The 20,751-nt window shown below is 41.8% G+C and overlaps 8 protein-coding genes across 8 annotated transcripts; 4 read left to right on the top strand and 4 right to left on the bottom strand.

The window, feature by feature from the left end:
• Nucleotides 1–911: 911 nt before the first annotated feature.
• Nucleotides 912–2,040, bottom strand: BDB00DRAFT_832003 (uncharacterized protein). The gene is made up of 3 exons (XM_053124175.1): nucleotides 1,531–2,040; nucleotides 1,308–1,339; nucleotides 912–1,065 (listed from the first exon to the last, which is right to left on the bottom strand). The coding sequence occupies exons 1-3, from the start codon at nucleotides 1,926–1,928 to the stop codon at nucleotides 1,019–1,021; spliced, it is 477 nt and encodes a 158-aa protein (XP_052977844.1). The 5' UTR covers nucleotides 1,929–2,040; the 3' UTR covers nucleotides 912–1,018.
• A 452-nt stretch (nucleotides 2,041–2,492) lies between these two features.
• BDB00DRAFT_832000 (uncharacterized protein) lies at nucleotides 2,493–3,011 on the top strand. The gene has a single exon (XM_053124174.1). It carries the CDS (start codon nucleotides 2,549–2,551, stop codon nucleotides 2,921–2,923), a length of 375 nt encoding a protein of 124 aa, XP_052977843.1. The 5' UTR covers nucleotides 2,493–2,548; the 3' UTR covers nucleotides 2,924–3,011.
• Nucleotides 3,012–8,642: 5,631 nt separating this feature from the next.
• Nucleotides 8,643–10,727, top strand: BDB00DRAFT_831996 (tetrapyrrole methylase). Its single transcript, XM_053124173.1, has 2 exons — nucleotides 8,643–9,870; nucleotides 9,969–10,727. Exons 1-2 carry the CDS (start codon nucleotides 8,790–8,792, stop codon nucleotides 10,520–10,522), a joined length of 1,635 nt encoding a protein of 544 aa, XP_052977842.1. The 5' UTR covers nucleotides 8,643–8,789; the 3' UTR covers nucleotides 10,523–10,727.
• A 481-nt stretch (nucleotides 10,728–11,208) lies between these two features.
• On the bottom strand, nucleotides 11,209–14,564 carry BDB00DRAFT_766754 (uncharacterized protein; the record flags this gene model as incomplete). Its single annotated transcript, XM_053119611.1, has 13 exons — nucleotides 11,209–11,382; nucleotides 11,465–11,699; nucleotides 11,844–12,049; nucleotides 12,128–12,190; nucleotides 12,326–12,772; nucleotides 12,851–12,929; nucleotides 13,001–13,110; nucleotides 13,170–13,316; nucleotides 13,383–13,461; nucleotides 13,550–13,704; nucleotides 13,776–14,171; nucleotides 14,269–14,366; nucleotides 14,447–14,564. 13 exons carry the CDS (start codon nucleotides 14,562–14,564, stop codon nucleotides 11,209–11,211), a joined length of 2,307 nt encoding a protein of 768 aa, XP_052977841.1.
• Nucleotides 14,319–15,437, bottom strand: BDB00DRAFT_480345 (uncharacterized protein). Its single transcript, XM_053117542.1, has 6 exons — nucleotides 15,241–15,437; nucleotides 15,102–15,153; nucleotides 14,879–15,003; nucleotides 14,664–14,805; nucleotides 14,447–14,591; nucleotides 14,319–14,366 (listed from the first exon to the last, which is right to left on the bottom strand). The coding sequence occupies exons 1-5, from the start codon at nucleotides 15,331–15,333 to the stop codon at nucleotides 14,566–14,568; spliced, it is 438 nt and encodes a 145-aa protein (XP_052977840.1). The 5' UTR covers nucleotides 15,334–15,437; the 3' UTR covers nucleotides 14,319–14,366; nucleotides 14,447–14,565.
• On the top strand, nucleotides 15,422–16,830 carry BDB00DRAFT_831991 (uncharacterized protein). Its single transcript, XM_053124172.1, has 5 exons — nucleotides 15,422–15,617; nucleotides 15,705–15,767; nucleotides 15,878–16,023; nucleotides 16,099–16,206; nucleotides 16,287–16,830. The coding sequence occupies exons 1-5, from the start codon at nucleotides 15,490–15,492 to the stop codon at nucleotides 16,445–16,447; spliced, it is 606 nt and encodes a 201-aa protein (XP_052977839.1). The 5' UTR covers nucleotides 15,422–15,489; the 3' UTR covers nucleotides 16,448–16,830.
• Nucleotides 16,678–18,077, top strand: BDB00DRAFT_831988 (uncharacterized protein). The gene is made up of 2 exons (XM_053124171.1): nucleotides 16,678–17,658; nucleotides 17,721–18,077. The coding sequence occupies exons 1-2, from the start codon at nucleotides 16,836–16,838 to the stop codon at nucleotides 18,002–18,004; spliced, it is 1,107 nt and encodes a 368-aa protein (XP_052977838.1). The 5' UTR covers nucleotides 16,678–16,835; the 3' UTR covers nucleotides 18,005–18,077.
• Nucleotides 18,078–20,368, bottom strand: BDB00DRAFT_831986 (mitochondrial carrier domain-containing protein). The gene is made up of 6 exons (XM_053124170.1): nucleotides 19,792–20,368; nucleotides 19,669–19,715; nucleotides 18,958–19,560; nucleotides 18,693–18,881; nucleotides 18,490–18,630; nucleotides 18,078–18,416 (listed from the first exon to the last, which is right to left on the bottom strand). Exons 1-6 carry the CDS (start codon nucleotides 20,279–20,281, stop codon nucleotides 18,348–18,350), a joined length of 1,539 nt encoding a protein of 512 aa, XP_052977837.1. The 5' UTR covers nucleotides 20,282–20,368; the 3' UTR covers nucleotides 18,078–18,347.
• Between the last annotated feature and the right edge of the window lie 383 nt (nucleotides 20,369–20,751).

Raw genomic sequence — 20,751 nt, 5'->3', positions numbered from 1 at the left:
CAGTATTATTAATTATGGTGGGGAAGGCTCTGAACAGACATTTTGTCGATCCATAAAAATAGTAAGGGCTGAAGCTTGTGTACATATTACTACTAGCATCCCACCCCTCGGTCCGGCCCTTGATCCTCCCGCAAAAAAATAAATAGTAGAAATTCCAAGAAAAATGTCTGTGATTTGTTGCTAAAACCATTGTCCGTGTACCCTTCAGAGATATTGGATATTCTGTGTAGAATAGAATAAGAATATCCTTTTTCCTCCTTTATCAACGCGTTGCATTTCTGTTACTACTAGTAAAAATTAATATCTCTTGTTCGATCGCAGAAGTAAACTTGATACTACTACAGTAGCATATAACACTAACTCAAAAAAAGACGCCATTAGCTCTACTGCTACTTTCTCTCGCTAGGGCTGCGCATACATGATTACAATCCGACTGATATACGTACCATTGCTAGACGTATGCATGTTCATAAAAGAAAAATTCGTACATGAGTTACTTACAGCTCGTAATGCAAGACGGGTGAACAGGGAACGTTAAAGTCTAATACGTACTATTCCTTCCCTTTATCTCTTTCTCCCTTTCACGAACTCCCGTTCTCTTCCCTTTCAAGGATGGGGCAAAATATGCGTTGATGATCAAATGCCTTTTTTTTTCTAGGAGCTCTTCGTTATTAAAATCTCTCATTATGAACTCACGACGCACACAATACGCCACCAAAACTACTATTTCGTTATAGCCGCATAAAAGTATTAACGTCACATAGTTACTGCGTGAATAGCAGTTCTCACCCTTGGTTGTGTACACACTCTCTGTGTATAATCGACCCCTTACTTCCGATGGTGGAACAATTATAAAAAAGAAAAAAGGAGGGCGAGGTAGGTACGCATCTGAGGAGGAGATGAAAGAGAGGGGCATTTTTTATTATCGTAATATTAATACTAAGGAATAATTATAATTATAATACTAGCAGCATAATAAGGGTTATTACATCTTTAGGTTTATGGAATGCATGATGTATCAGAAGCGTGTGCACCGGCAATTGCGACTGCAGTAATAGTTCGTACCTACAGGGTGTATGAGAATGAAAAATATAGAAAAAATAACGAGAACATGGTCAGAACTACGACTACTGTTGCTTGCGTCTGTACATGAGTGTGTATGTGATAACGTGATGTATGTAGGTAGTAGTAGCAATAGGTTATAGGGGGGTTCTCTTCAGTTCCAGGGAAATATAAACTATATACTATATACTACACATCAAATGCAAACGTGGCCTTGTTCCTATAGGCAATCAAAAACAACATACCATACTGTCGGTAGCAATCTGCATTGTATCGGCTAAAGGTTGAGATATTAAATTTGAAAAAGAATCATGCAGGATGCATCAGTAATATAAAAACATGTCACACATTCTTATCGCACAACGTCATCCTCCCTCAAATTTTTACGTTATGCATAGTATACTACTATGTAATCGTGACGACATAACGTAAACTTGTATAACAACTACGGAAAGTACTTGAGCTTACCAGTTACATCCATAAGTTCTACGAGTTAAGCCGGCTGCCAACCCCACAATGAGGCCAATAATGATGAAGCAGCATAGAAATGAAAACAAACGGCGTTTCATGGCAAGAGATCTGTTGTCGGGAGGAGCATAGAATTGCACGACGGGGTTACGAATAGGTTGCTGGTTCGGTACATGAGGCATCTGCTGGTGGCCACCATGTGGTGGTTGTGGTGGAGGAGCATAATAGGTGGATCCAGGTGGGGGTGGTCCTGCTGCTGGCTGTTGTTGTGGCGGTGGCGGATAAGTGTGTTGTTGTTCTGGTGGTTGATACGTGGGTGGTGGCGGTGGTGCGTATGAACTTGCTTCACCCTGTTGCGGGGGACTACTGTAATAGTTGTTGTCGGTAGCTTGACCCATCAGTAAGGACGTTTTATGTGAATGAATATGCGTATATGTGTAACAAAAAGAACGGTTGAGAGAGGAAGAGAGAGAGAGAGAGAGAGGGTGTGTGTGAAAAGAATAAAATTGAGATTTGAACCAGCACCAAAAGAACTGCAAGCAGTACCCAAAGGGTTCACGTCCGTGTTCCATCGGACCGTACCTCGGATCAAACAATCGTGCATAAGCTGAGCAACCCTTTTTCCTTTTTTCCAGCAGACAGCGGATCAGGTTGTACAATCATGACACCCTGTTTTGGTCATATAGAATAACAGGAATCGGTCATAACAATCACCGCAACGTTCACAACAAAGCCAGTTTTCCACGGTTTTTTTTATAGATGGATAAATGGTAGAGATTTAAAAGGTTTTGTGGGCACAATTTTAGAAAGAGACTTGGTGTGTAGTAGGCCAAGCCGTATAACTTACTGCAGTGGCAGCCAGAGTCAAAGCCATTGTGGAACCAGTTGCGAGGCTGGTGTTTGTTTTCATAAAAGGAAAAAATAGTAGGCTCATTTTCTGTGCTCTTCAAACTGGGAGCCATGGGGATAATAACTATGGAGATGAACCACGGAATAATAGCCACGGAGACACAGTAGAATGAATTCGTTACCTAGCAGCGTCATCTTCGTTGTTGTTATCGTTGCTGTTACCGCCGTTGTTGATTGGGTGCTGTGTAGTAGTGCTTGTCTGAGTGACAGTTTCGGTGTAGGTCACCATAACCATGGTCGTGGCTTGGTCACCAGTGTTACCGCCGTCCGTGGGCACAAGGCAAGGAAAAGGATAGCTGCCATCGGCATGGTGATTGTAGTGTTCACCAGCAATATGGAAACCATCAAGGCCAGGGACACAGTCAGAAGTGTACCGCTGATCATCATCGTTTTACTTACACTTGTTGTTGCTTCGCCTGTTGTTGATGTTGCTTCGTTGGGTTTCTCCACTTTTATATATGGACTCCTGTCAACGATGGCATAAGTGCCAGGTTCTATGTTATACCATGATATAATCGCGTATAATACTGTTGTGTGTATAATGTCATCGTCACCGTCATGTTGATGTAACGTTTCTAATGGATCGCTAATATTCATAGTGCTTTGTCATCGTATGGTCCTTTTTTGCGAACCGAGGCATCAAGTCATCTAATCTTATTCTTATCCGGCTGACCTCGCAAATTTCCCGGTTGACTTGCGTATCACCCGGTCCACTATGCTTGGTTTGATATCCCCGTTTCTTTTTGTTTACGTGATAATAACAACACCCTCGCTCTCATCTTCCTTCTTTCAACCAGTCACATGGAGCGGGCTATTGGGTGCGGGATAATTGAGCGGGCTGGTAAATGCCGTTGAAGCCACCCAAAAACTCTAATCGGCGACGAAAAAAAGTTTTTTTTCTCATTTAATGACCGCAAAAAAAAGTTATTTAAGCGACGCGCACGCGACTTCTTGCTTTAATCATTGCTCTTTCGCACTATCGGTAAGTTTTTTTTATTTTCTATATTGTTTGGGAATTTGGGAGGTTATGAAAAGCTTTTTTCGAAAGGATGATCCAGGCATTTGGCTCGAGTCGTTATGACGATGTGGAAAAAACAACCGCTACCTTACAAACTCTACTGAAAGAAAAAAGCTTTCCATTACCTTCTGCTGAGATTGGGTGGTGTATACGGAAAGGAAGAAAAGGGAGGGAGGAAGAAATGTGACATATGTGGATGTTACTAGTGATCAGTCATAACTGATATCTTTCTCTTTTACTACATACAGGTTCTCTTCAAGAATTCGATAGTTACGATACCCTTTCATATATTTTAATAAATAAAAAACCTTTTTAAAACCATAATTCTCCTTTTTTCGGCTAGCTGGAACAAATGCAAACAAATTGGGCTATGATGGATATTGTAGTGATAATTATTTTGTGCGGCAGGACAGCATCACGATAAATATTTGGTGTGAGCTATGTGTTATGTGGTATCGAATAGTTAGATCACAGTAAAATTTCTTGGGGAATCGCTGAGTATGAAAATGCTCTTGCATCCAGTTCCTTTATCCCCTTTACTTGAACAGGATAGCGATCCAACATCGTGCTCGTCTCTTCTACGTTCATCCTTACAAACATACTGTATGGGGGTCATTATCTCGACTTTTCTTTTTCCCTTTGCTTTCATGATGGGCTGCATAGATATATAATGCTTTTGACTAGATATTCTTTTAAACTTTGGTTGTAGACGACCTAGAATTCCATCCGTGCTGCCCCTATTTACAACCACGTACGTGCAGCAAGAACCACATAGACATCATATCATCATCATCATTACAACATGTGCTAAACAAGATGGTTACATGCTTAAACATGCTTTCTCTCCATATCTCTTTTACTTGGTGTCTATTGATAAAAAATTTACCCTAAGATGAATGAATTGAGGAGAAAAGAGATTTTTGCAAACAACACTCGGTAGCAATAGTGATGCTCATTGATATTAGAAAAACCAGCACATGCTTCCAAAGATACAATTATTACTATAGTGATAATGACAACAATGATGACAGCACCGACAAAAGTTGTCGTTTTCTATGCAGCAAATTGTCAGCAAGTGCTTCTACATACATACGCATCACTTTAATGTTGACCCCTCTACTTTTCCTCTTTATAGACAGCTGTCCAGGTCGAAGTAAATACTCTTACGTCATAAAGCTTTATTATGTCACAACCTGACAATACTAGTGGCAGTAGTACAATAGCCCAATAATACCATGATGGAGCCCTTGTCTGTGGAATCCAATCTTCTTTTGCTCTAGCAACAATAGCTCAGGGAGCAGTCAGCTTTTTTGTAACGCACATACTTAGTTGCATGGTAAAGTTTACAAAACCATCTACAGCATGCATAACCATTGTCGTCGTCGTGGTATTCATTTTGCACTGCAGTTACATAATAGAGAAAAAGCATGACAGCACAATACAGAAGTGTAGTAGTTGTACTGATCTTGTTCGCTATGATGGGCACTTTCTCTATTGCACAGTCTGATTCTTTGCTCATTTAAATTTATATCACGTTTATAACGAACTTATTGTGGGAAAGCGCTATGTACAAACAAGTTCAAATATTCAAAACCCTATTATATACATAGTATGTAGAATGTTTTTTCTCCTATCATCTGTACCTTTTTTCTTTCTCGCATTGATCTTCGGACCAGTAAACATCGGGCTAAAAACTGTCCCTGCAAATACTGGTTAGCCATCAAGTTTGGTTTTGGTCGAAAGTGATGATAGATCAATGCAGACATATTTACTGAGACGAAGAAATACTACGCAAGAAAGCATTTTCAATATCAGATATAGGAAAACGAATTGGGTATGTATTATTAATATGTAATGAAAGCGAAGGGGTGGAGGGACAAGAAGAAAAAGCAATTCTCTTTTCATAAGACTACTGTATTATGGCCATGGTTTCATGCTCACGTATGTATGATACGCATTTGTACAGATCCTTCGAGTACATATAGTGAATGCAACCTGTGTACTTATACAGTATATACACCGCTGTTAGCTCCTGTACCGACGTTCTTTAATATAGTGGACCCTCGTTAATGTCAACCCTCAAGTTCAGCTGAAAGTGTTGACGCTAACGCGGGTTGACGTTTGGCGGGGATGGACTATCTAGGCACAAAGCTTATAACCAGATAATAAAGATATTAAATCAACGCATTCCAACACACTGTATTTAAAAAATGTATACTATATATGCAGTCATCCATGACAGAATAGTTTCAACTAACGACGGAATAGACGTTTTTGATTTATGTTTGTTCTTGATAAAAAGTCAACCCTGGCTTAGGTGTTGACATTGACCTTACGTAGAAGTTGACATTTTCCTCTGCTAAAATGTTAGGCATACTCAGAAAAACGTTGACCTTATCGAGAGTTGACATTAAAGGGGTTGACATTAGAGGGGGTCTACTGTATATGCTGCAGTCGATCCATATTATTTATTTAGCTTCATTTTCCCTTCTATGTTTTTAACCGGTAATAAAAGTCACATATATGCATTTTGTGGTTGGTCAGCTAGTCATCAACCATTGTGACTTCAACATCAAGCTGTTCTCAAAAAGCTTTAGCATTCACTTCTTCGCTTGAAGTAAAGTGTCACCATAATCTTAATGATTCTGTCATAGCAAATACCATCATAAGACATGATAAGCCGCTTATCTTAAAAAAGTCAGGAGCATACTTACATCTGACCGCAGTAACGTGTGTTCAAAATTGCTCTGTGATGTGGTTTAAAAGATAATATATGCAAGGCCTTAACAAATTAAGTACGTAACGGTGTAGACAGAGCACGACTAAAGAGCACATAACACAACAATCAATGATGAGAAAACTGAAATATATACAAGTTTGTCAATCAAATAAAAAAAACTTGCCTCAGAAATTGATGGTAGTCAAGCGATGATGACAAACCGATCGAACATCTACTGGAAATGAAGGATAGTAATGCAGATTCATTAGTAATACAAACTATCTAGCATTCCACGTAAACACAAGTATGTCTTTGTTACACTTTCGTTAGTATTATTACAAAACATCTCTAGACATTTGCCATGTGTAATAAGCGGCACTAAGTCTATCTTTGAGGCTTTTTGGCTATCATCTTCAACAAGCAAAGTACAGTGCCCGCTCGATAATTCGATCACTTTGGTAACGGCCATAAGTGATCGAAATATCGAAATATCGAGTTATGAAATTGGGACTCGTTAAGAAAAGGAATATTCATTGGGAATACTGTTAACTCTAGACTCTGATGTATGATCCGGCACTGATCGCTGGTTGAATTCCGCGTCACTAAGCATTTCTATTGGTTTATACTTGTCGATATGTCACAGCCAAGCGATCGATGATCGAATTATCGCTTTGTCGATATTTTACTGCTTACCAGCCTGGTCATTTGAGAAAGTGATCGAATTATCAAAAATATCGAGTTATCGAGTATTGAATTATCGAGCGGGCACTGTATTACCGCTGCGGCAGTCTCTTGCATACATACGATCCAGTATTTCCACCAAGAAGAACACTCTTCTAAGGAATCGGACAACTTACATATACCACTTTTTATGTATGTTTTCCTGGTGTGTGTGCGTAAATAAGAAAAACAACTGCCAATTAAAAAGCGCGATGAAACGAGAAAGAGCAAAACCATTTAGGCATTAATAAACCATTCAGTTCACACAAGTGAACTCATCACTATAGGTTTTTTTAAAGTCAACTGAAGATGCTGCGCAACGCGTTTCTTTCTCTTTCTATAATAAATATGTATTCACACATAACCGCAGTAGCCATGCATGATTGCATGCTATATTACACCACTTTTCTTTATATGTCGTAAGCTTATGTGATTGTGAAGCCAAAACTAAGGTGAAAACGTGTTACATAATATAACCTTCGGTACACTCGGATTTTCACCAAGTAATTTTTCCTGATTGCGCGCAGTAATCAAGTGCATTGTGGAAAGCATTTACCTGAACATGCCTGTACAGTATTTTGATGATTGGCGCGTGTGATATTTATCAAATGTTCACAAACTTGGATATATATGATATGACTGCACCATTGTATTCTAATATATTACTATAAAATACAACGCTCCAAAGTAAATACTGTTGATTAATAAATGCGTACAGACGAGTTATGTACTGTTGCCTGGCACGAAATGTGGTATAAGTCATATACAACAATTGAAACCATACGGAGCAAAGAAAGAGAAGGGTAGCGAGAAGTGTAATGATTATACCAGTAAGATCATCGATGCCTAGTCTGCTTATTGTTCGTTATTTATACTAGATAATATCTTTCTATCGACAGCATATCATAAAGAACCTCGTACGATGGATAAAGTAACATCCAAAAAAAAGCTTTTGTTACTGTATCTTTAGTATCTTTAAGTTAACTTGTCGCAAGCGTTAAAATTACCAAGGCAACGCAACGCTGTTTCTATTTATACACATTCTGCTTGACACAAGAGCATTTCTCGACAACTCCACGACGAGGGCCGATCACTGAGTACTTTTACAGAACTTTTGAACCAAGATCGACTCATTCCGGTAAGACCTGTCGTAGTGTTTTCTTTGGAGTAGAAGCAATATTGCTTACGATCGTATTATTAAAGATAAGGTTAATACTTTCGAAACATATCTCTGAGCGACGTCGTTGATGCCAGCAGTGCAATGGTTTCTGATGATCAAAAGCGCGGAAACCATACTTTTGAGCGCTTAAACGAAAACAGGACGCAGCCACATACATATTCCATTCTGTAATAAGACTGTGGCTATTGTGCTTTTTGTTGATAAAAGATGCGCAGAACTGAGGATGGTTCCGGAGCAGTGTTCTTCAAGGAAATGATGCTCCACAGCTTTTAAAAAGATGGGGCAGCGGCGGGCTGATAAACAAAGCTGGTAGATTATTCTGATAGAAAGAGATAAGGAATATCTGGTCTAAAAAGCATACACATACCGGGTCGTGCATTCCTGTTATCAGAGAGTACTGATATGATAATGCACTCATTCGGTGCACTTGACCGTATAGAAATAACAAAATACAGGAACCAGTAAAAAAAAAGTTTTTTTTTATTTAGGTGAGCAACACAGATGAGGCATAAGCGTTATCAGCCAATCAATTTACCGAACGCAAGCTTCGCCATCGCTTGCCTAATCTTCAACGCATTTGATTTGTTTGTTAGCCCATTTCGGCGAAAGCGTATATATATTAAGAAGATGCTTCCTCATAAACTCACTCTAGAGCACACCTTTTCTCTTTAATACCTCTCTCTACTATATACACCCCTACTCTATCTTTGTCCATGTCAACTACCGCTACCCCTCTGCCTCAGGTACCCAACCCTCAGGGCGGTGCATCCCTCATGATCGCAATGCAATGCAATAACAAAAAGGTGGTTGTCGTTGGCAACACTACTATTGCCGCCAGCCGAGTACTGGCGTCTCTCGAAGCCGACGCTGCCGTTTCTCTCGTTGGACCCATAGAAAACATGTGCTCTGAACTCGTCTACCGTATTGAACAAAAGCAAATCCAATGGCTCGGTTCTGACTTTGACGTTGCTTATCTCGACGAGAACCTGGCTGATCTCGTCTTTGTCTGTGTCTCCGATCGTGCGTTTGCCACACCGATTGCACAGGCTTGCCGTGCTCGGCGCATTCCTATCAATGTCACTGACGCCAACGATCTGTGCGATTTCTTCATGACGTCGACCTACCGCGATCAATCACTCCAAATTGCGGTTTCGACCAACGGCCTGGCGTCCAAACTGTCGAACCGTATCAGGCGTCACGTGGCTGCATCGCTGCCAGCTAATCTCGGTGATGCTGTACGACGAGTGGGGTTGTTACGCCATAAAGTACGTTGCTCGGATCCGTCCTCAGCTGCTAGTGGTCGACGTATGAAGTGGCTGGCTCAGATCTGTGAATACTGGAGCATGGACCGATTGGCGCAATTGTCAGATCGTGATATGGAGGATCTGTTGGAAGCGTATCACCATGACGAAGGATATGAAAGTATCGGCAAGTCGGAACGTTTGGCATCACTTGGTGCTCCACCACGTCCTCAACAGCAGCTGCAGCAACAACCAGTAATAAGCCAACATGAACAACCATTGAAGCAGGAAAAGCAAGGTGTCATTACGTTGGTCGGTGCAGGTACCGGCGATCCCGATCTGTTGACCATGGCTGCACATAGGGCTATCGAAGATGCAGACTTAGTTCTGGCAGACAAGATCGTACCAGCTGAAGTAGTTGCACTTGTCAAGTGTGAATTGAAGATTTCCCGCAAGTTCCCAGGCAATGCCGATGCTGCACAGGAGGAGTTTAACCAAATGGCACTGGTTGCACTCAAGCAAGGCAAACGTGTCGTTCGCTTGAAACAAGGAGGTAATTTTCTTAGAATTTATGGGGAATGTAGAGAAGCAGCATACCAAGGATATCTGCAAGAACCCAGATGACTCAAACGATATGGATTTTTATTTCAGATCCATACTTATTTGGCCGAGGTGGTGAAGAAGTTCTGCACTTTAGAAAGCTCGGCTACACTCCACAAGTCATTCCTGGAATTTCATCTTCATATGCTGCACCGCTATTGGCTGGTATCCCTTTGACCCATCGATCTGTTGCATCTCAATTCCTAGTTACGACTGGCACAGGTGCCAAAAACTCTACAATACCTCTACCAACTTTTGACGCACACCGAACCGACGTCTTTTTGATGGCCATTCATCGCCTATCAGCACTGACTCAAGATTTAATTGGAAAGCAAAAATACCCTGCCGATGTACCCTGCGCCATTATCGAAAGAGCAAGTTGTAAAGATCAGCGGATTGTGTGGGGTTCCTTGCAAAATATCGTTCAGCTGTTGGACAGTGTGGGTGGAAGTCGCCCTCCAGGACTTTTAGTGGTCGGGTATGCTATCAATGTCCTCAAGGAAGAAACAAAGCATGGATCACAAGGCGTTGCAAGTACTTTCTTATCTGACTTGGGAGGCGCTGACAACGTGTTGCAGTTGCATGATCCTGAAAGCGTATGCTAAACCACAAATTTACACCCAACAAAGCATTCTGCATCACATCTATCTATACCCGGTTATATCCACTCTTCACGGCTATCACATATATTTGTTCTACCCTGTATCATACTTCATCATTTCATCCCTAGGCGTTTGAGTCAGTCATACATCTACTACTCTTTGGAAATAAATTGTTCTGTACACTGTACTTATTGAATTCGAGGAGGATATGCGTTCTCGAATCTTTAGTAAAGCAACATATAATATGGATATATAGAATGAGTTGTGTTGTTAACAATCATAGTAACGTAATATATGATATATATATATATATATAGTTGGTCCCACGCTCTTTTCAATCAACTAGTTTGGCAAATGCCATCGTGTTCCTTGAAAAGTAATCTGCAATGACCGAGAACCCATCTTCTTCGCTATCGAGCTGCGATGTACGTATAAAGACTGGTGTTTAGCAATCGGGTCTTCTAACTGAATAACCTCCCTCCAATTATTATATGCGTACCTGATCAAAGAACAAATCATGACGATCTGCGTTGGCTTCTTGTGTTCGACGAATTTCGCTGATCATACGGTGCTGGATAGCACACTGTGGGCACTCTCGATCGTTTTCACCAATACAGCTAGGAAGATAGCGTCAGAGATTAGGCTGCAACGTGTTTGACGTACTCAGTTCTACGTGTGACAAGAGCTACTTACCGCTGATGATACGAGTGACGGCAAAGGAAATGGATAGCGGGTAAATCAAGCATGCCATCACATCCACTACATTTTTGAACTTGGAATATACGCGCACTTGTCTGTAGTTCCTCAATTTCATTTCTTCTTTTTTCAGTCTCTTCGCGATAACTTGTTATTAGCTCTTCGTTCTGAATCATTTATTCACGGTCAGTAAGAATATTAGTCATATCAGTTCCCCCACGAATATCCACCTCACTTTGCTGTACCCACCTGCTTCAACTCTTCTCGCTCGTGCTCGATCTTTTTGCCAATGTATCGCTTGATCAAACCGATAGTAGCCACATTGCTTTGAGACAAAGCTTGAACTACCTGAATAGGTGGCAAAAGATCTTGAGAGTCGATATGGTTGATAACAGATAAAAGTTCAGGCGTGGATTTGGATAATATTTCCGGATTGGATGAAAAATAGGTGAGCACCATGGGGTATAATGACGAATCCTTTGGTCTAGACGTTGAAAATAGAATCAAACAATGACTTGATCAGCTTTTTTCTCGTAGCACTTGGAGATTGTTTATTAGCTTGCCTTTCGTTTTTTGTGCGAAGGTACACAATATAAGCAATAAAAAGGGAGAAGAAGAAAGTACTTACCCGTACTTTCGTACACTCTCAATGACACGGTCTGTCTCTTCTTTATCCATCCAGAATCGCAAGATATCAGTGTACATGCCCGTCTTTTCGTACAGATATACAATGCCTTCATCAAATTGCTTGAGCTGGCATAGCACCAAAGCCTGATTTGTATCATATTCAACTGAATCATCCTTTAAGAGCGCCAATGCCTTGACGCGGAACTCCTTTCGACGTTTTTGCTGATCACGATCACTGAGCTGATTAGGTCTTTGAGTGTTCAACTGAGGGAACATGAGTGGAACAGGATGCTCGTCCATAAGATACAGCTCGAGCAGCGTGTTCCAAATTGTTCTGCGTTCCTCTTTCTCTTGTAGAGATAATGTACTTTGCGTAGCAGCAGCAGCAGCGGATGTTGTAGTGGGGGTACCAGAAGCACCATTCGTCTGGTGCTTGTCGTTGGTGCTATAGCTGCGAGTCGATGCTGCATCACTGGTTGCCACCGCCGCAGTTAGCTTTTCCGCAGAGTAGCCCCATCGCTTTTCGTAAACACGCTCCAACAACATGACGAGACAATCAGGCCGTTCGACAAATGCAGGCATGAATATCCGTGCAGACGGTGGTGTGTAGCTGAGACCTTTTCGCTGCTTTCTGCTGCTATCGCCCATGCCGTTGGGCGTTCCTGTGCCGCCATTATGTCCACTACTGCCCGACTGGATTGATGCTGCATCATTGGATGGTCCAGCGAACGGAAGGATCGATAATGTTTGAAGTGTGGTGTTGTTTTTGGCTGAAGGTGTAGGTGAAAGTGCATCTTCTCTTTCAGCACTGCCACCGTTGATATTTGTAATGGTCAGAGCTCCTGTGCAGAGATCGATTAGTAGCTGTGTCGTTTGCTCTGGAAGATATGTAAGGAGCGTTTTGCTGTATTTTTGCAAACTTTTGTCGGCCTATTTATACAGTCATTTATTTAGTAAGTGTTTCTTTTACCACTTGTAGCTCGAAAAGAAAATTGTTCCTAATCGCACCTCATGGGGCGTCAGTTTTCGTATATATGTCAGGGCAGCATCGTAATCTCGGATATCTTCAATAACAATATCGAGATATCTGTCGTTGACAATATGTTGCTGTTGGTAAGTCCATTATTGTCTATAATTTTCTTTTCGAACGCCACTTACAAATCATGTTCTAGGAACTTTTCTGCTAGATAGACAGCATGCTCGTAGTAACCCGCTTGTCTACATACGCTGATTGCCGTTTCGAGATCAAAGTTTAAGTCCGAGTCATTCTAATATTATTTTTCATGTCAGTATAAAATCCCAAGGCCAAATTTTTTCTCGAACTGACCTTAATGAATTGATCCAATCGTGATACGTCTTTGAGTTTGGTATAGCAATTTAGCAGCAATGTGGTATGGTCAGCGTTGGCTAATCCTTGTGAATGCAGCTCTTGCAGATAGTTTGTTAGATTGTATATTCGTTGTGCGTCTAAGAACTATTCCGTGGAGGTTAGCACTTACATATTTACTTTTAGCCCCTATTCTTATAGAACACTGATTACCTTCCGAATAACGTAGGATGGTTCAAGCTGACCGATTGTTCGTACATATTGCTCAATTGCACCGTCATAATCACCCTTTCTATTTTTTTTTTGAAAGGATGAAATTAATCTTTGCCTTGATGCATAACCAAAGAAGTAAAGTACAACTTTTCCGGATGTAGACTTACGAATACAAGTGATCACCATATTTTTTAAAAATTTCGGCGATGCTTGCATCATCATACTTTTGCATGTGTGCCAAATTGATTGCCAAAACGTAAAGATTGAGCTTGAAGAGAATCTCTAGCTTTGTAGGGGTATCTTTTTCATCGAGATGATGGACCTAGAAGTGATAGATAAGTGAAAGGAGGTGAATCAGAAATTCGAGCAACGACCGCTCTTTGATATATTTACCTTGCCATCCATGCCCACAATCCAGACCGAATTCCATTCGCAGAAAACACCACGGATACCACCAACAAACGTGCCAACGTAGGCAATGAACTTGTTGGCCGTATCAAAAATCGTGACTTTCGTCAGTTCATTCATGGCACTTCGTTTTGGACTGAAAGATAGGGCGGATCGTGCTGGGCTTGATAAGTGGGTGGTCGTGGTGACTGGTGGCGACACAATAACCAAGTAATTTGCCTTGAACCAGGTCAATGATGATTTGGGTGTATCGTATGCAAAACATGGTCCTCTTCCTGTCGAATCGTAAAAGTAGATGGCTTCATCGCGACCCACTACCATCTCTTGTACATCGCTCATGACAGCGCATCCCAAATCACAGCCTTGTTCGTCCAACGTAGTCTATAGTACATGTATAATACATCAAATTTCATTCGGTGATAAAAAATTGGTGTTATCCAAATTCAACCTCCTGCTCCCCTCCTCCTCCCAAACTTACCACTGTGGGCTTATTTGCAGTAGTATTATATGACATGATGCTGCCGGTGGTGACAATAAACAAGATGGTGGATTTTGTTTGTTCGCGGAATCCCAGACCTAAATATTGCAAAAACAAAAATATTCATGCTTATTAGGAGATTCTTTTATCTCGTTGTAGAATGTCTTGCTTAAATTACCTGTGATTGGCTCTTCGCCTTCAAAAATGACCTTTTGCTTAACAGTACGATCCTTTGACAAGTCTCCCCGAACATGAATTACAACGCCACTAGTCAAACCAACAGCAAGTTGAGACATGTTATCCAGCACAGCAATGGTAGATACCTGTAACAATAGATTCCCGGTTTCTTTCGTTAGTTTTGTTTTATCAAAGGTTCATGGGATTATCTCTCTTACTTACAGGATAAGGCTTGGTTCCATGCTGGATCTTGATTGTTCGAATGCAGGTAGGTGTGTAAGGCTGGGACTCGTTTAATTTGGATCGATCCACTGAATCAAGGTCCCAAAATTTAACCACTGGTGTGCCGTTATCTTCTTCCTGAAATATGCATACACAATAAGGTATGAGGCATCCTTTCACACGTAGACATCCGTATAATAGTTCTACTCACACCAACTGTCACCAAGATATTCTTTTGCTTGAGTTGCTTAAGGTGAGTAACGCGACCGCCATCATACGCGACGAACGAATGAGTTTTAAAGTTGCGATCGCTGATATAGACCTGGCCTTTCGAATGTAAACATAAAACGGTTAAGGAAGCATATTTCGAGCGAGTGATAGATATGTTAATCTTGCATCCAACTTTCAATTAATAGCAACAATAAAAAGGATATCAGCTAGTGCAATTTGTCCGCGACCGCTAGTGAGTACTGATATATCAGACTTCTATAATACATAGAACATATATAGATGTTACTGACAATTTGCTTTCACCCCTGCTCTTCATGTTCGTCTTTGTATATATATACACACCTGAAATACGGCAGGCGATTTGGACTTGTCGGTAGGATCGACGACTTGTTGTTTATCGAAAAAGTTGAATTGTCGCCACTGAGCAATTGACATTGCGGAATAAAGCGTTAAACAAGGTGCGTGTGTGCAAGATTCAAGCAGTTATTTCGGAGAGCGAGGCAAAAAGCGGAGAGAGGAGAGACGTCCGTTTCAAATCTCCCGATTAGAAAAAAACAATAATCATTGCTTCTCTATTCTGCAACAAAAATCATGCGTACGACGGATTACAGTAACCAAATTCCTGGTCTTATATTGATAGAGGACTTTGTCGGTCGCGAGGAAGAAGCAGCAATGATTGACGCTGTGGACGACAATCAATGGTGTGGTTTAGGTATCAGGTAAAGCGAATACAGCAATAGCGGTAAACAAGTTCTTGCGGTAGTTGCTGTAGAAGTGGTGTTATAATTGTCACTTTTGCTATGTAGTCCCAACCCAGAGCTGAAAAGAAGAACACAGCAATATGGCCATTTGTTCAGCTACAGATACAGGTATTGCTACGATAGAAATATTCACCGTTTAATGGTAGCTACTAGTACTCGCGCTTTCACGTCTTGGTTCAGAAGCTCATTCAATAGTACATACAACAACAACAATGAAGAAAGGTGCTTGAGGAACTTGGTCCATTGCCCGAATTTTCAAGTGCGATCGTCGATCGTATTATGAAACAAGAACTCATGCCAAACGTACCAAATCACCTTCTGGTAAATGAATATAATCTCGGCCAGGGAATCATGCCACACACAGGTAACAAAGTAACAAGACAAACAAAAAAGCAAGGCGACGGTACATTGTATTCACGCACAAAATCAAAATTTGTAGATGCACCAGCGCTATTTGGACCGGCCATTTTATCACTGTCGCTGTTGTCTGCATGCGTTATGAAGTTTACTCACGTGGAGACAGGTCATACCCTCGACATCCTGCTACGTAAGTTCTTGCTGCTACTTGCTACCGATTCTGCCATGCATGGACATTTGTGCTCACTGGATATTGTAACCTAAATTAAGCACGTCTATCAATGGTGGTAATGACGGGCGATTCAAGGTACAAATACAAACATTCAATTTCCAAGGATCATATCGATACGGCATCGGATGGCACCACCGTGCACAGGGATCGACGCGTGTCCTTTACTTTCCGAGGTGAACATCATGTTTTTGCTTTTTAAACTGACAACCCCCTTGCAACTTCCACCCCTGGATGATATACTGACGTCCTGTCTTTTTTATGGTGATTTCTGGGATGGGTTCCCGTTGGGTGGATTGGGTGTTGCAGAGATCATAGCTTGGGAAGTTCCAGCAGCAGAGAACACGTGCAACGCTGCCACTACTGCCCCTCGGTAGTATTGGCGCTAGGTGTAGTGGTGATAGATAGTACCACTTGCTCTTTTCACCCTTTCTCTTATAAACAACCCCCTTTGCTGTGCTTGCACCGCCCCCTTCCTCGTAGCTTCTTCCTCTCCCTCCCTCTCTCTCTCTCTCTCTCGTTCTCTACTATTTCTATTCTTATAAAAAGTAAAATATATATATACAACACGTCCGACCTACACCTACAACATGAATGACAATCATCGGAACAATATTGAATCTCGGCAACAACGAGGAGTTCGACGACGGGCAACTTCATTACAACAACGGCAACAACTCCCACCACAATCAACTTCGTCTTCTAGTCGGGGCAGTAGTGGTAGTACACCACTAACTCATGCTACTCGCTCGTCCCGTTCTTCAACGACAGCAGCAGCAGCTGCTACTGCTGCTGCTACTGATCGAAAAAAGTCTCCGGTGAATAGCATAAAAGCAATCCATGAACGAATGGCACGATTGTCGATGGAGGACCATTTGCCCACCTCTAAATTGCCACGCCGTCGTTTACAATCGAGTGTCAGCCAGCAAACAAGACTTATACCCACTCCTTTGACGGCACGCGCTACAAAAAGCGAGACAACAAACAACTTGAATAGTAACGGCAGAGCCGTTCGACTACGGAGTAAAACAGCAACAACAGCACTGGCAGCAGAACACGATCGAACGCGGTGGCTACAGAAAAAATCGCATAATAGTACAAGTGGCAACTTACATTCAATATGGGCAACAGCCAACGGCCAATACACACTTCAAGAGCATAGTGATGGTATCAGCGATAACGATGATGGCGATCTAGTCGAGGCAGCTCAGTCAAGGTTAAGGAGCCTGATGCTGGCACGGGAACGGCAGCTGGACTTTATGCATGAATTGAAGCTGGCTTTCGGTAATATACTTGACCACGAAGAGGAAAGCGGTACTCAGATTATACAGCAGTTAAAGATGCATTTCGATCATCAAGCTTTGTATATCCAAGACTTGGAACGCGCATTAACTCGAGAAAGATCAAACAAAGGTAAACAAGAGCAGGACTGAGAGCGAAGACAAGCATGGGACTGATAAGATGCATTTATCCAGCAGATTATCGCCGCAAATTCGAGGAAGAAAAGGAAGCATTATTACATCAGCAACAAGAACAATTCGAGTCACTCAAAATGAAGTACCGTGTGGGGTTAGAACGAATTGTGGATAACTGGCTCAGTAACGAAACGGCTGAGCAAGAAGTCTGGATGGATCAGATTCGACGGCAAGCAGAAGATCGTGTCGCTCAGGTAGAAGAGCGATGGATGGAACGTGCGGCTGTCTTGCAAGCAGAACTTCGACAATACCGAGATCAGAACCTTCGTCATATTGTACAATAGTTAGCTAACCAGTAACTCTTTTAACAAGAACGATAATACTATTAATTTCCAGCGGATTATATTCAAACGAAGAATGTCTATAATAGCGATTGATTTGCAAGAGTATAAAGAACAATTAAATTGTAAAGAAATGGTAATGCCTTGAGGTGTTGGTTTTCTGTCTCTTTTTTGTGAGAAGACAAAAGTATGGAGAAGTGATGCCGGGTGAATGGTTGTTAAATAGAATGTGTAAGTGCGTGTGTGGGTGTAGCAAAGGGTAACAAATACATAATATAGTGGGTGAATGCGTGATTGTGCAAGTGTTTGCTTGTGTGTGTGTGTGAGTGCATGTGTGCATGGGTGTTTATGATATCTCCAACTGTTGTTTGCCCCATTCGTACGTGACATAACTGATACTAATGGCAGGTACAACCTACAAATACACAAGAGCGTCCGTAAGAGCAGGCACATAGCTTAATAAATAACTACAGTAACCTTTGACTTACCTTTAAAAGAGTAGGGCCAAGACCGCGATAAAACTCACGAGGCCCACCTGCTTGATAAGTTACTCTAACAGCATCCCATGGAGATCGGTATATCGTTGGATGTGCCGCTGTGCCTTGTGCTTGTAATCTCGTTCGTACAACCTATACAGGGAAAAAATTAGTAAGTTGCACTTTTCCAACACTACATATTTTTGGTAACTTACGTTTAAAGGGTATACACTTGTTGCACCTATAGACCCGCTAACCATACCACACGCCCAAAGCACAAATACGCTTGGCTGCGCTGGTCCAGCTCCTTGCTCCTCCATGTATCCAAGATACGTCAGCTTCAGGGTTTCGTAGATACCCAAGTCCAAAGCTTGATATGGAAACACGCCCACCAAGCCTAATGTCTGTTCCGATATATATTGTCAGCCAACTCAGTTCTATCAAAAGGTTTTCATTTTTCTTTCTTCACGATGAGCTTACCAAACCAGGCCAGAATCCACGAAAACCCGCACGCGCATACATATCCTTAATTGTATTTAAAATCAACGATCGCTGTTTCAGGCTATCTATCTTTCCCTCCCTCTGGAGGGACATGACTCGCGTCTTGAGTGTTTCAACCGGATAAATCGCAAGCTGTGAACACATGCCGGCAACACCTCCTGCCATAAACCGAGCACTTGTTGGGATGGAGTCCTTATCCTCGCAATCCAGGGCACTTGCCATGATCCTTTTACATGTTTCGTACGAGTAAAACTTGATTGCCGATTCGGGCACAATTTTCATGACATTCAGCCCGTTGCCGACAAAAAAGCCGCGCCATCCGCCTTGTTTATAAATGGACTCGACAGCCTGCCGTAATGTCAGCGACTTTTCCTGGTGTGTGATGAGATACACTTTGAGACGATCAAAGGGTGCTGTACACGACCTTGAGCAGGCACCTGCCATGCCGCCTGCAGCCAGATACCGTAATGCGTGGTTGGATGTCTCGTCGGTCGGTGGTATGGTCACTTCGGCATCGGGCGACAAGCGAGTCGAGGACTGATAGTAACGATACACTTCGCTCATGTTTGTTTGTGGCAAAAGCTAGGCGGGCAAAATGAGAATGTAAGCACAATCACAAAACAATCAAGTACGACTGTCCGTGCACGCTACCAAGCGGCAGGAAAACACATCCCTGCATTTCTACTTTACCAGCAGAAAGTTTTTAAATTCGTTGAAATCAATGACACCGTTTCCATCTGACGATTGTAATAATAACAAGCCAATAATTAGAAGTTGTTTGGAAAACAGGGAATTTCTTCTGGTTTCTGTTACCTAAATCCATCAATTGCATGAAATCCATAAATTCTTCCTGGGAAATTTCAATCCCTGTGCTTTGCAAGGCACTTTTGAGGTCGCTAGGCAACAATCGGCCGTCGCCACTGCGATCAATCTTTTGAAAAAGCTGCCAGAGCTCTCTTTCTTTGTCGTTTACATAGGTCTTGAACTCGTCAAAGTCCACCACGCCGTCGTTAGTTGTATCGCACCGTTGCAACAGCTCATGGACATACTTGTTGCGAGCCGGGAGATGCGTCATTTGCGTAAATCCTTTTCGAATTGCATCGCTGTCGAGATGCCCGGTGTTCTTACGATCGAGCGTTTTAAACAGATCGCGTATTCGTTTATCTCGTTCGCTCGGTGTCTCGGAAATGTAAAACTCGGTCGCTATCTGCAAGTTGTTGTCATTTAAGATCTTATTGTTGTTGTCGTTGCTACTACTGCTGTTACCACTTGTGCTGACTATCGTAGTTGAATCGTATGGCATGGTTTACAGCTGCGGCATTCAAGCATTTAGATTGTTGTAAGCAAGCTGGTTTGTTGTGTTATTTTCGAAGAATAATATAGAACCATGGAAAACAGGTGAGAAATATATTCCACAATCAACTTTTTTTAACAACGAGCTCCGATTCCGAAGGGCAACCGCAAGTGTGATTTCTCTTCTCGGACCGTTCTTTCTTTTTGGTTATTAAAGGTACATAATTCAATTATATATACTGCTTCAAGCAGTGTATATCAGTTTTTTTTAGAAAGCTGCCCATGCTCTGCCATTTCTTTTTTCTCTTTTTTTTTTCGAGACGTATGCTATATGTTGGATGTGTAGGAGAACAAGATTTTTTTATAATTAACTTTTTTTCAATTCGGAGATAACAGTGGCCCATGAGCAATTTCACATGGTAACCGTTGCTATACCTCGGAAAGACCCTGTTTTAATATATTGCTCATCGACCAAGCACT

The sequence above is a fragment of the Zychaea mexicana genome (genome assembly GCF_025766255.1).
Source record: "Zychaea mexicana strain RSA 1403 chromosome Unknown BDB00scaffold_56, whole genome shotgun sequence".
Classification (NCBI taxonomy): Eukaryota; Fungi; Mucoromycota; class Mucoromycetes; order Mucorales; family Lichtheimiaceae; genus Zychaea; species Zychaea mexicana.
The sequence above is the reverse complement of the archived record's forward strand: the minus strand, read 5'-3'. Positions and strand labels throughout refer to the sequence as shown.